The 14,007-nt window shown below is 38.1% G+C and overlaps 1 protein-coding gene across 7 annotated transcripts in view; it reads right to left on the bottom strand.

The window, feature by feature from the left end:
* LOC114025702 (transducin-like enhancer protein 1) overlaps window positions 1–14,007 on the bottom strand; it is a 116,472-nt gene that overhangs the window by 75,085 nt on the left and 27,380 nt on the right. For 4 of the 7 annotated variants that reach the window (XM_027839173.1, XM_027839170.1, XM_027839171.1 and 1 more), the window contains exons 5-6: window positions 8,071–8,133; window positions 4,544–4,618 (exon numbers count right to left, since the gene is read on the bottom strand). In XM_027839173.1, coding sequence (XP_027694974.1) covers window positions 4,544–4,618; window positions 8,071–8,133 — 138 coding nt within the window. Of the gene's footprint in view, window positions 1–4,513; window positions 4,619–8,070; window positions 8,134–14,007 lie in introns of all 7 variants that reach the window. The other 3 variants (XM_027839167.1, XM_027839168.1, XM_027839169.1) reach the window with 1 other exon arrangement.

Raw genomic sequence — 14,007 nt, 5'->3', positions numbered from 1 at the left:
AACTTGGACAGTACTTTAATCACAGAAGCCAATTATTCTTATTAATATGACTTTTAAAAATATTTATTATGGTAACCCTTGCTAATACTCAGCAGAGCTGTATCAGCTGAGGCTGAGTTGGATATTCCAAGGACAGGAATAGCTAAGGGTGCTTAAAAGAAAAAAAAAAAAAAAAAGAAATGAGGACAAAACCCTGAAAATGGGATTGTCTGATTGGAAAAGTGTGGGGAAAGGTGAAAAGGCAGATTGAATAATGAGGTGATAATCACTAGGATGGGATGGTCCAATGCTAGTTAACTAGTCAAAATATAAGTGACATTAAAATTTCACATTAAACTTATATTTGTATATCACTGAAGGTTTAAAAAGTGCTCTTCACAAGGATCCTTGGAAGTAGGTAGTACAAATATTATTATCTCTGTTTTATCAGATGAGAAAACAGACTCAGGGAGTTGAAATGACTTCCTCCTTGCCACACAGGCTAAAGTCAGTGATGGAATTTAAACACAGGTCTCTTGATTCAAGAGCCATGCCTTACCACAGTCAGGGAAGATGAAGTTTGGACATGACTTGCACACATCATAAAGCAAGGTGGGCTAAAGCCACAGAGATGACTAAGTGAAGGGTGACTGTCACTTCTCCCAGCACACCAAATTTAGGGAGGACTGAAATTCGAAGTTCTTCAGCAACATAAAAACAGAGCTTAGCAGCTAATTAGCAAAAACAATTAGTTTAAAAAGAAGGTACCACATGGCAGACTCAGGTGAGCTCCTCCCCTGCCCAGCCTTCTCTACTGCCTCCCTATCCTCCAATGGAGGACCCGTTTATTACTCCTTGGCCCAGGTGCAAAAATTTTTGGTTACACCTCAGATTAAACAATGTAATATTTTGCTTTAAGGTTTGAAAAGAATTTTGCATATATTATCTTATTTGATCCTTACAACCCTGTGAAGACAGTGCTATTAATACTCTCCATTCACAAATAAAGAAACCAAAGATAAGAGAGGTTAAATTTGCTCAGGCTTATAAAGATCATAAATGTTTGAGGCTGAATTTGGGTCTTCCTGACTCCAAGTACAGCTCTCATCTTTTTACATAACTCATCTTCCCTTTTTTATGTCTGTAGCCATTTTATAAAGAATTGAACATCAGTCAGGTACATAGGTATATAACCTCCATCCTACTACTGCTTCTATGGAAAAATTTAGATTTGACTTACGTCAAGCTTAAAAGCAGTTTTTCCAGGAATAATAGCCCACTAAGTGTAAGGACTGCCTGTAGAAATCTGATACTCAAATGCTCACATTCATATATATTCATTTCCCTCAGCTCATCTTGTTCTTCCAAAGCCCTGGTGGTTTTTGTGTCAAACCAGACCAAACCCTGAGTTCATTAAGTACTCTGTATTATTAAATAGCCTTTTTATGGTTACAAGAACACAACCCACTTAATAACAAATAGCTTTTAAAAAGCAGCATTCAACAGGTAAACATGCAATCATTATTCTACTGAAGCCATCAAATTTGCTTTCTCTCCTTCACCACTGAAATAGTCAAAGCCAAAAACAGAAAAACAAAGTCCTGAATATAAAATTTCAAGAGTCAGTCTCTCTCTCTCTCTCTCTCCCCCTCTCAACAGGGGTGAGAAAAGGCTAACAACAGGAGAGAAACAAATTAACAAAATTGTTCTAGCTACAAGAACTGAGTTTATTTCTATGAGAAATTAACAGTATTTTGAATCATCTAATAAGAAAAATTTTAAAACTTCCCTTCTCTCCAGATTGCCCAGTTTCAGATCCAAGTATTAAGAACACAAGAATACACTGATGCTTAACCAGGGTAAGTTTTCTATTGTTAAGAAAACCTAACCTTTTTTTCCAACTCCCCCACCCTCAAGTTTATCTTAGAGTAACATCCTCAGCACTACTGAGCACTAAGTTCTTTGACTGTACCTTAAACTGAGAATTTTCTCCTCATTTGCATTTTAAAGAGGACTCTTTCATGATCTTTCACACTTGTAATAGATGTCTAAACCGTTAAATTACTATTTCTTTTCTTAGCCTGAAAGACGATGCAGTTTAAGGGCATGGCCTCTTCTATTGTTCTTTTCACTAAGTCAGGTCTCTGAACAATACTGACAGCTGCTATCAAACCAGGCTGCATTTACTTTGGTGTACAGCTGCTGCTTGTAGGAACAGACAGCCTCCTGATGCCTCTTCCCCTCTGGGGAGACAGGTTGACACACTGCATGTTCAATGAATGGGGTGCAAAGGTCTACTGAATTGTCAACCCAATTTTATGCTACTCCGATTTTCCAGGATGCACACAATCCCTTTCAAGTAAAATCAAGCATATGTCAGAGCATGAAACTTACAGTTTCAGATAGGATGATTATTGATCACATCCAACTATAAAAAGATCTCTCTGACAAATTAATAAATACTTAAAATGATCAGTTATAAAAAATTATATTGCTAAGTGTGTTGAAGACAACTGGCTGTCAGAAGTCTTGTGTATGGCCTACACTTAACTGATCTAGCTTTTCTGCTGTGCTATCATACTCTGTATTAATGAAACATTAAGTTTTCCAGAACAAAATAATTCAGGTAACTATTAAGCCCCCACTTCTAAAAGAACTCCTGACACTGGTCTTTTTTGTGTGGAGGTAGGAAAGCTCAAGATTTTCAACTATTTTTTTCTGAGCTTGAAATAAAAGGAGATTCAATAAGTCTAAGAATCTATTATAAAATGTTACTATTAATAAATTATGATGAAACATATAGAACTTATAGGAAAACCAGTGTGATAAACTCCATACTTGGGGAATTCCTTGCCTATATTTTGTTTTAATCAAAATAAATTCTTATTCTTTTTTTTGGGGGGGGAAAGAAGTTGTGATCAAACTACAAGTAGAATTCACTATTATTCTTTGAGATAATATGTGTAAAGGGCTTAGCTTAATACCTGGCACATAGTAGGCACTATATACCTGCTTATTACCTCTCCAAATCAAACACTGTACATAGTAGAGCTCCATATGAATATCTGATTTGAACTCCAGAATAAAGCAATTCATTCATTCCCCAAGAAAAAGGTACAGAAGGTTGCAGACAAATGTAGATGTAATTGTGTTTTTTTGTTGAATGTGATTAGAGAGGCGACTAAGTAACAGTCAAAATGTGATACTGGGGCGGGGGGGGGGGGGGGGGGGGGAAGCAGGGCTTGGATTTGGGGGAAGGGGGGAATGTTTATGCAGAGCTAAGCTGTCAAGTGTAATAAAGCAGCTTGAATAAAATTTAAGCTGAAAATCCACTGAAGCTCCCCATTTCAGGGAGGAAAAAGCTATTAAAAGGGAATGAAGGTCACCCTCCCAGTTTATTTCACCTAATTGACTGCCAATAGCTTACCACGGGCAAACTGACTGCAGATCTGCAATTGAGAAACTGATGAAAGGAGAATTTTTCAAGCTGAGGCTCATTCTTTTAATCCTCCCTGGCTCTTATGTTTTTTCTCCATCTCCAGTTGGGATGTAATTTTAAGCACAGATGGATCAACTGGTCCCATTGTCTGCAGACGTCATTGGACTATGGCACTGCTAATCCGTAGAGCAGCATGTCTAATTATCATTACAAAGTGTCTGAGGGAACCATAAAGACCAGCAGGGCATCTTCTCACAAGCAATTAACATAAATTGATAAATGAGTAATTTGAATCCGCTCGGGGCGCTCACAATATGAATAAAATCAGAAAGGACGGCTCCTTGTTTCGGCTACTTCTTTCACTTAGACTGGAAGGGCAGAAAACATGAGAAACATTCTGGAGACTCTGTGTCGGGTGGGGGGTAGGGGGGATGGACTCATGCAGTGGAAGGAATGCACGGTTCACCAAGTTCATTAATGCACAGTCAATGACCTGTGATTGACAACCAGTCACAAGCAAAGAGTATTAACTGATCTCAGCATATTTAAAATCAAAAACTTGGTGAAAGGCTATTACAACACTGTGTCAGACAATTAACACTTCTTCAAAAGCAATAGAAATTTCTTTTCACTGGTGAGCCCCTTTAAAATTCATGAAAGTTGTACAAGAAAGAAAGAGGAAGAAGGGTGAATAGTTATACAGGTTCCAAGTACTTTGAAAAGCAGAAGGCAAAAGCAAAGATAACTAAATGAACTGAAGCAATATAAAGCTCAGCCTTAGCCTCACTGATCCCATGCCATAGGAGGAAGGGAAAGAAAAACATTTAGAAGGCTACCAATCTAGAAGCTTTTGTTTAACTAATGCAATACTAAAAGTCTTGTTATTGCTAATGCAATGAATGCCTGCTTGGGAGCAGGGAAACAAACCACATTTATCGTCCCAATGCAAAATAAAAGTTTTCTTTCCCCTCCCCTTCCTCCACCAAAAATACAAGTCTATAAAAATACACATCATCTACACAATAACATCAGACATCAAAAATATCTTTATGGTCAACTAGCAATCAATAAGAAATGAAAGCTGGTTATACACACTGTAGGAGGGAGCCCTGGAAGACCACGTACCCCGATGATGGCATTCAACTCAGCCATGGTCACTTGCTTGGCACGTTCAACTGCTTGAGCCACTTGCTGCTGATGCTTTGGAAGTAAGGAGAGAAGGCAAGGAGTTAAGCCAAGTTAAGGTAAGGAGATAAGTAAGATAAGAACTCTACTCGTTCCTTCCTAAAACCTTTAAGCATGGGGAAAGTAAACAAGAAACACTTGCTAAACATAGTCCAGAGTAAAGACAAAGGTTTTAAATGAACCCACCATCCTCATAGGCTCCCAAACCTGTACGCTTTAATAACATGAAAATAAATGCAAAGCATTAGGCAGAGGGAAACTAAAAATGACTATTTTAAGAGCTCTGTATTTCACCAATATCTGGGGGCACCAAGTTCTCTGATGACTGTTTGTGATTTTTTTAGATCAATATGTGAGAAAGATGCTAGAACACCAAGAATGAATCAACTATGATGAAATTTCAAGACATAAATGTAAAATCCTACACCTGGGCTCAAAAAATTAACTTCACAAGTACAAAACGGAGAGGAGGTATGGCTAAGACAGCAATTCATTAGAAAAAAAAGATATGATTTTAATGAATGAACTAAAGGTTGATTATAAATTAAAAGAATGAAAAAAAGCTAATTTCATCTTAGGCTACGCTAATAAAGGCATAGCTCCTATGCATATGGAGGTGAATTTCTCATAGTGTTTTCAGTAAGGGGTACTTTAAGGACATTGACAACCTGGAAAAATTCACAAAGCTAACAGGTTTCAAGATTGTGCTATATGATGGTGAATAAAAAGAACGGGGGATGTTGAGCCCAGAGAATAGACAACTTAAAGAGAGGACATGATAGATGTCTTTGTGCACTTGAAGGGGTGTGTTATAAAAATGGAGTAGTGTTTGGTCCCAAAAAGCAAAAATGGTTGGAAGTTGCAAGGACACAGACTCGGATTCAATGAAAAGAAAATTTCCTTAACAATAAGAGCTATGCTAAAGTGGAATTGGTTACTTCTGGAAATAGTGGGCTTCACCCCTCCCTCACTAGAGCAGCACTTCTTAAACTGTGGGTTGCGACCCTGTCACAAAAATTTTGGCAACAGTAAAGGGTTTCTGAATGCACAACCAAAAATTAATTTAAAATCAAACGCATAACTAATCCAAAGTGTTTCTGGCGGGGTTGCCTGTGTTGCATCATGCAATCTCACTGCAGCCTTGGTTCTGAACACAAAGCACGCGCACTTTGTGCTGTGTATGTCCCCCAGACCATGGCAATGCCAAAAAAATGAAATGCTGCTGAAATGGAAAAGGGGCCAAAGCTGCTGGGAATAGAAAAAGTTTAAGAAGCCCTGCACTAGAGCACAGGCTAGATAGATGACCACTTTGGGGGGATATCACCGAAAGGATTCTTGTTTAGGTTGGACTAGATGATGATGATAATGGCGGTAATGATGATTACTAGCATCTATACAGTGCTTTAAGGTCTGCAAAGCGCTTTATATGTGTAACTTCATTTGATCTTCACAACAACCTGGAGGGTGGGGTGGGGGAGAGGTAGATGCTGTTATTAAACCTATTTTACAGATGAGGAAACTGAGACAGACAAAAGTTAAGTGAACTGCTCAAAGTAAAAGAGACAGTAAATGTCTAAGGCAAGATTTGAACTCATGTCTTCCTGACTCCAAGTCCAACACTCTATCCACTATGCCACCTAGTAACCTCTTGCACTCTTTTCTAACTCTTGAGTTTCTCCAAAGCAAGAATATTCTGAGGCCCTAAAATAAACTACATAAACACAAAATGTGTATGAAGCATTGGGCAAAGGAAATGTAAAAATGACCCACTCACATAGTGAGTTTTACCGTAAAGACTTGAAGACAAGAAGTTGGTTTTTTTTTGGTTTGTTTGTTTTTTGGTTAGGCAATGGGGTTAAGTGACTTGCCCAGGGTCACACAGTTAGTGTTATGTGTCTAGGGCCGAATTGAACTCAGATCCTCCTGAATCCAGGGCTGGTGCTCTATCCACTGTGCCACCTAGCTGCCCCAAGAAGCAGTTTTTAAAAGAGCAAAATTAACTCTTCAAAGATAAAGAAGTAAAGCCTAGAGCAATATGTTCTAACAATTCTTAATCTACCTCCAGCTTTAATAAGTTACCTTATTTGGATTTTCTTCTCATTCTTATTTCCCTCCCACCACCCCCAATCTCCATAAGAGGATAACTAGATGTCTATCTCTACTCCCATAACCATTTTAATTTAGGGAATATACCACATTATCCTCAAGAGTATCACTTAAAATCTAGAGGAAGGGGGGAAAAGGGAGATGGGGAGGACTGAGAAGCAATGACCAAGTCTCATTTTTAGCAAACAGCCCCACTTAAAAGTTCTAGCATTACAAAACTTTCGGAACTGGGAAGAAATCAGTTAGTTCAAATCTCCCATTTTAGGGATAAGAAAACTCATATCCCCAGACACTGTGGGATTCAATCAAGGCTGTATGGTTAACAATAGATGGAGGACCTGAATTTAGGCATGCTTTGTTTTTTTTTTAAACATCACCAGATTAAAAAGGCAAGTATATAGGATGCCAAACAAAAAGCTCGTCTATATTAAGTCAATGGGTGTCATCCATAAAGACCTATTACTTAGGAAGATACTTGTCTAGATAGTTACCCACCCTAAACCTTAATTTAAAAATCATATTGGACCTTCTTCATCCAATGCAACTTCCTTCTGGCAAACCGAGGCCAGAGGTGAAGTGACTTCCCAAGGTCAGAAAGGCAGAGGCAAGAATTGAATCAGGCCCTCTGACTCCAAACCCAGTACTCTTTCTACAATACTTGTTGTTTGCAAGTATCAATAGAGACTTTTTTTTTCTTTTGGAGCCAATCAGGATTTTAAGTGACTTGCCCAGGATCACAAAGCTAGTAAATATCTGAGCCTGATTTGAACTCACCAGTGCTCTATTCATTGCGCCACCTAGCTGCCCTATATATACTTTCAAAGCACCTTCAGGCCCAGTATTTTTCACATGATAGTTTTGAATTTAACTTGTCAAGAGTACAACTACATAAAAGTGAGTTGCTATTATGATCTCAGATGCATTATGCCTCCTAACATTTAAGATTTACCCTGGGATCTAGTAAAATGTGTATTTACTTCCTACAGATGCAGGAAAAAAATGGCTTTTAGAGCTAACATTACAGGACAAACTTTTGTTTTAATTTAAAAAAATGAGGAGCATGTGAGTGATCAGGAGTTACTACTGCAGCTCAAAAAAAAAAACAAAACAAAAGGTTTATCTTGATAGTCATTTTGCAGTTTTCTTCTGAAAAGAATTAATTTGAAGTTGAGCTATTGTTGCCAGTTCTGCAGCTTGCCCTCAGATCTGTTCAACCGAATAGCAGGGGGTTTGCACACTTCAGCTGTAACAGATGTTCTTCACACTTGTGCGTTGTGATAAAATTAACATCTTAAAACTAGCTAATTTGCAAACAGAGAAGCAACATAATTGCACTTTAACAGCTGAACAGTTTTACTTACTTCCTGAGACAGAAATGGGATGACTTGTGCACAAATTGTATTCAATCTCTTGGCGATTTCAGTCTGTAGAGATTAAAAAAAAAAATCATACAATTAGGCTACTTGGTATGAGTTTTAAAAAAAAATAACCACTTCCTAAGAAAGCTTCATACCCCCAAATACTATGCACTTCTATAACCTTTCTTTATGTGAGGATCTAAAAATGCCTTACAAAGTTGCATCATTAATCTTTACACCCTAACTAATGAGGTAAGTGGGTAGCTGAATTTAATCCCACTTTACAGAAGGATAAACTGAGCTATTATAGTTTACATGGCTTAATGGTTTCTTAATTAGATAATAGTAGATTTGAGAATGCTATACTCATGGTTTGCTAACTTTGACTATTTTGTACTAACAAATAGTTTATGTCTAAAACAGGATACAGACAGACTGAAGATATGTGGTTTACTTAACCAAGTGATTCCCAACCTTTTCAGAATTAAGGGCTATTGTGTCTGATTTCACAGTTTATAACTATGAAATTTGATATACCATCATGTTTTAAAATGAACTATAAATCACTTAAATATTCCATTAGACAATTTTATGGTACCCCTTGAGGAAACTCAAGACCCCAGGGTGCTACCAAAAAAGCAGGAGAAGGGTCAAGTTCCCTTTAATGTCTAAAACTCTAAGCAATAAATCTCACCAATGGAGTCAATCATTAATAAGCCAAGCATTTTTTCTCCACTGCTTACAAGAATTACAAATCTAGTGCAAGATCCAATTTAAGGTTCTGACCCACGGAATAAGAATACTTGGTAAATGAACCAACCTCATATTCTCTATCAACCTTGTTCCTCAGTGACTTATCAAAATACAGTGAATTTGAGATTGCAGTTCAAAAAATAAGGCCACACACACTTAATACTTACTGATGTGGGTTCCTACTACCAATGTGATCAGTCTTTAGGCAAGTGTCAATTCAACTTAAAATACCACCATTACTCCTGTAATCATGTTCCTCCAAAGCAGTACAGGAAACCAAAGCATGTTATGTCATTCTTAAGTTTAGGGCTACTGTAAATGAACTTACTCGTCTCATGTAGTCTAACCCCCTCATTTTACAGGAAACTAGGCCCAGAGACAGAAAAACAACATCTAGTTAGTAGGGTAATGCAGGTCTCCTAGATTCTAGTCCAGCGATCATTTGCATCATGGCAGGAGGGAAATGATTATTGTTTCTTTCTCTTCCAGCAATCATTCCCTAACTATCCTACTCTCCATAAAAAGAAAAAAATTAAGTGCCTATTACATGCAAGGCACATAACTAAATGCTTTACAAATATCATCAAAAACAAGAAAAGAATCTAAATGAATTTGACACATTTTTCAGGTAGCTGAAGACAACTTGAGTGAGATTTTAGGCTTTTTGAATTGCTATCCACCTCCACAGAGAGGACTGATGAACTCTGTGTGCAGACTGAAGCATACTTTTTAAAAAACTGGGGGAGGAGTTGTTTTCTTTTGCAATTTGGTTAATATGGAAATATGTTTTGCATGACTTCATATGTATAATCAACATACTATTTAACTTCTCAAGGTGTGGGGGAGGGGCAGGAAAAAAGAATTTGAAATGCAATTTTTTAAAATAAATGTTTAAGTAATTTAAAATGTAATGGGAAATATTTAATGAAATAAAAATATATTAAAACAAAAAAATTTTTTTGGAAAAAAATATTGTTGACATGAGGTCTTAACTCAGAGGTTCTTAACCCTCTAATAGCCTAGTGAAGCCTATGGACCCCCCTTCTCAGAATGATGTTTTAGTAGTCATCAAATAAAATACACAACATTACAAAGGAAACCAATTATATTGAAATAAAGATATAAGTTTTGTTCCCATCCATGGGACCCTTGAAATTTATCTGTGGACTCCTTGGAAGATCTATCTACCCCCAAAGAAAAATCTCTGGTTTATCTTTCTGATGACTCAAGACTAAATCTGAGAATTACAATCAATTAATCAACAAGTGTGTATTAAATACTTTGTATATAAGGCATTTTGCTAAGCAGTAAGGACATAAATTCAAGAATTGAAACAATTCCTACACTCACAAGAAGCTTACATTCTAACAGAAGAAACAGTAAGTACATATATAAGTAGATGGAGCATAAATAAGGTGAATAAATAGAAATATCTTCCAAGTAGTTAAACATAAGATATTCTGAGGTAAGTATACTAGTAGTGTGCTCCTAGTAGTAGAAAGAAGACAAGAAGAAAATACACTCTAGGCATATGGGATGGCCAGTAAAAAAATAAGGAGATGGGAGATTGAAGGTCATTTGAGAAGGAGAGAGAGATAGGCAGTTTGGCTACATCAAAGAATGACAAGAGGAAGAATAGTTCTCAATAAGACTGAAAAGAAAGGCTAGGGACAGGTTGTATAAGGCTATAAAAGCTAAAAAAAAAAAAAAAAGGTTATATTTTAACCTAGAGGCCCAAAAGGAAGCCACCAGAGTTGACTGAATAGGGGAGTCACATGATCAAATCTGAGCTTAAGGAAAACTACTTTAGCGGCAGTGTGTAGGAGGAGGGACTGGAGGTGGGAAAGACTTGAAGTGGGGGAGCCAATTAGGAAGCTGGTCTAACAATCCAGAAGAGAGGGATAATGCCGAGTCTATTAACTGAGGAGACGGGAAGGATGGAGGTGACTTTGTCATAAGGAGGAAGTCTGGAAGAGGGGAAAGATTAGGGGGGAGAGATTAAATTCAACTTTGCTCACACAGCATTTGAGATATCTCTGGGACAGCCTGTTTAAAATGTTCAAAAGACTTGAGGATGTGCAACTGAAGCTCAGTGGAAAGACTGAGGCTCAGGAAATCTACTGATTGGTTTGATTCCGTGAGTGATCCATGAAAAAGTGATGATCCGACCTATGGCAGCTGAGAGGAGCACCCAGAGAGAAGTTCTGGTGATGGGAACATATTTAAGGCTGAATTCGCCATAATTCTGAGGCTGCCTCCCAGGGAGAAGAGAGACTTAACAATTAATCAGACTTGCTTTCTCTCTTCTACCTCACTTCAATGAGATGTGAGATCAACCACACCAAATACATAGAACTCTGGGAATTGTTACCCACTGGATTTGTAAATCTAAAATGACAAAAGGCTAGGTGATTAGGTATTTTAACAGGAACTAGTGAGTGAACATGACTTGAATTACACGCATATATATATATATATATATGCATATATGTGAGTGTGTCTCTATGTGCGTTTAACACTAGGCTATAATCATAGTTTAGAGATACAAAAGAAATTAGAGGTACGTAGTCTCTCCCTCCAAAGAATTTAAGATAGAAAGCTCCTTGAAAATATACACATGGGCACATACACAGGCATACAATCCACATGGATATAACACATATATGTATGTTTTATTTAAGTACGATCCCTTACAAATGAAGCATATAAAATACTAGCAACAATATGAATGGAATGTGCTTTTTATACAAACTACATTACCAAGCTCTAAGGGGAATCAACTATATCAAGGTAGGCACTAACTGATATCTTCATTTCTTAGATGAGAGAAATGTGACTCAGTGGGAGATAGCAGTAGTAGGTATAGTAGGAGGAGGAGGAGGAGGAAGTGGTGATGGTGGTGGTGGTGGTGGTGGTGGTGGTGGTGGTGGTCGTGGTGTAGTAAGTGTAGTAATAGTAGCAATAGTTGTTTATGTTCATATAGCACTTAACAATATGCCAGGCATTGTGCTAAGTGCTCTACAAATATTACCTCATTTTATCCTCACAACAACCCTGAGAGGTAGATGCTATTATTACCCCCATGTTACAGATGAAAAAACTGAGGCAGAGGCTAAGTGACTTGCCCAGGGTCACATAGCTAGTGAGTGTCTGAGATCAAATCATTTACCTATGGTCACAAAGGTAAGAAGGTAAATACAGGAGGTAGGCTATACAGACCCAGGGTTGCCCCCCCTCCCCAGCCCCTGCCACTAACCCAAGGTTAGTTCTCTCTTAACCAGCACACTGCCTGGGTTAAATTAATGACCTTGAGTTCACTGGCACAAAACAAAGGTAACCAGTTACTATACCAGTTTTTTAACATTTCACTGCCTTAGGCAACTCCTAGTCTATAAGTTAACAAGCAAATTATTGATCTCTACCCATGAAGGGTGTGGGAGTCTCCACACTGGGAGATCCTTAAACCACTGAAAACGCATGTTGGGGAGGGAAAGGGTTATCAATACCTACCTTTAGACAATAACAAACACAATGCATGTAAGTTGTACCAGCTGCAATACAGAGATGGACTGGTCTTATCTCCTACGTGGTCACATCTCCCCAGTAGAGCACAATCCAGGTTCTCCATTTCTCTGGTACATCAACACAGACCTACGCAGTGTTCTCCATATAGAATGTGTTCCATCAATGTTTAACTACTGAACTGTTAGGTGTTCATTAATAAGTTGTGAAGGTGTGGGGTTGGGTGTGAAGGGAATGAAAAAGAACTTCAGGGTTTTGCATCTGTCTATTTTTAAGTAAGCAACAAGGGAAGAAAGCATAATGTGGGCATTCAAACATAAGGAGGGAACAAAGATCAGGACAAGGGGACAGTTGTATTATGTAAAATGTTTTCAGGAAGAAAACACAATTAAAGTGCAGTAACCAGAGTCAAGTAGGTCTGAACTGAAAAGGCTTCATGGAAGAAATGAACTGGCAAAGAGTTTTGAAGAGGCACTATTTGGCACTTGGGGAGGTCAATGGGAAAGAATACGGGATTAAAAATCAAGATGCCTGGGATCTAATCCAAACTCTACCAAGAATAGTGACCTTGGGCAAATCACTTCAGCTCTCTGGGACTCAGTTTCTTCACCTGCAAACTGAAGAAGCTAAATGAGATGTCTTCTATGGTCCCTTCCAGCTCTTAAATGTTATGATTTAGGAATATATTAAATGCATAATAGGATTTCAATATGGGAGTATGAACAAAGATTCCTGTTCTTTAGGCTCCAAGGATCAAAGACTTAGAGCAGGAAGGAACCTCAGGTCTTTTAGTTCAAACCCCCTATTTTATAGAGAGGAAACTGAGTCTCAGTGTGCTGAAGTGACTTGCTCAAAGTTTTGGAAAAAAAAAAAAAAGGAAAATTATGTATGTACAAACCAAGCCTAAGGGCATTAAGTAGCCCATAAATTAGGAGGTAAAAGAAGGAAAAATTAAAAGGATGATATTAATCAAGAAAGAGGTAGGCCACAGTAGAAGAGTGGAAACTCAGAACAGAAAGGAGGAGGTTTAAAATGGGCTGTCTGTTAATACAAAAAAATTTCAAGTTATAATGACAACTTAGGGTAGAGAGATACTGACCAGGGGCCTCGGAGTCCTGGGTTGTCAACCCTGTTTTGCCATTTAACCACCTTTATGACCTGCTTCAATAACAGTACTACCATTATTCTCATCATCTACAAGAACCACTCACATTTATATGCCATTTTAAGGTTTACAATCAATTTACCTTGCCTGGGCTTCATTATCCTCAAATGATAAATGGAAGGATTTGAACCCTACGGAGTCCCCTCTGGGTCTGATTCAATGACCCCAAAGGTTCCTTCCAACAATGTACTTAAATGCAATGGAGCATGGTTGCATGATTTGACCAGAGGAGGTTACCTCTGGGTTCCCTAAAGCCATGGCTGATACTCTACAACCAAAAGACCTAGAGAAAAAGTATCATCTGAAGGGTAGGAAAGAAAAGGGAAGTAGGAGATATTGCCTCAGAAATATGAGGATTAGGGGCAGCTAGGTGGCACAGTGGATAGAGCACCGGCCCTGGACTCAGGAGGATCTGAGTTCAAATCCGGTCTCAGATCAGACACATAGCACTTACTAGCTGTGTGACCCTGGGCAAGTCACTTAACCCTACTGCCTAACCA

Source organism: Vombatus ursinus, unplaced genomic scaffold, assembly GCF_900497805.2.
Source record: "Vombatus ursinus unplaced genomic scaffold, bare-nosed wombat genome assembly UNPS02014832.1, whole genome shotgun sequence".
Classification (NCBI taxonomy): Eukaryota; Metazoa; Chordata; class Mammalia; order Diprotodontia; family Vombatidae; genus Vombatus; species Vombatus ursinus.
The sequence above is the reverse complement of the archived record's forward strand: the minus strand, read 5'-3'. Positions and strand labels throughout refer to the sequence as shown.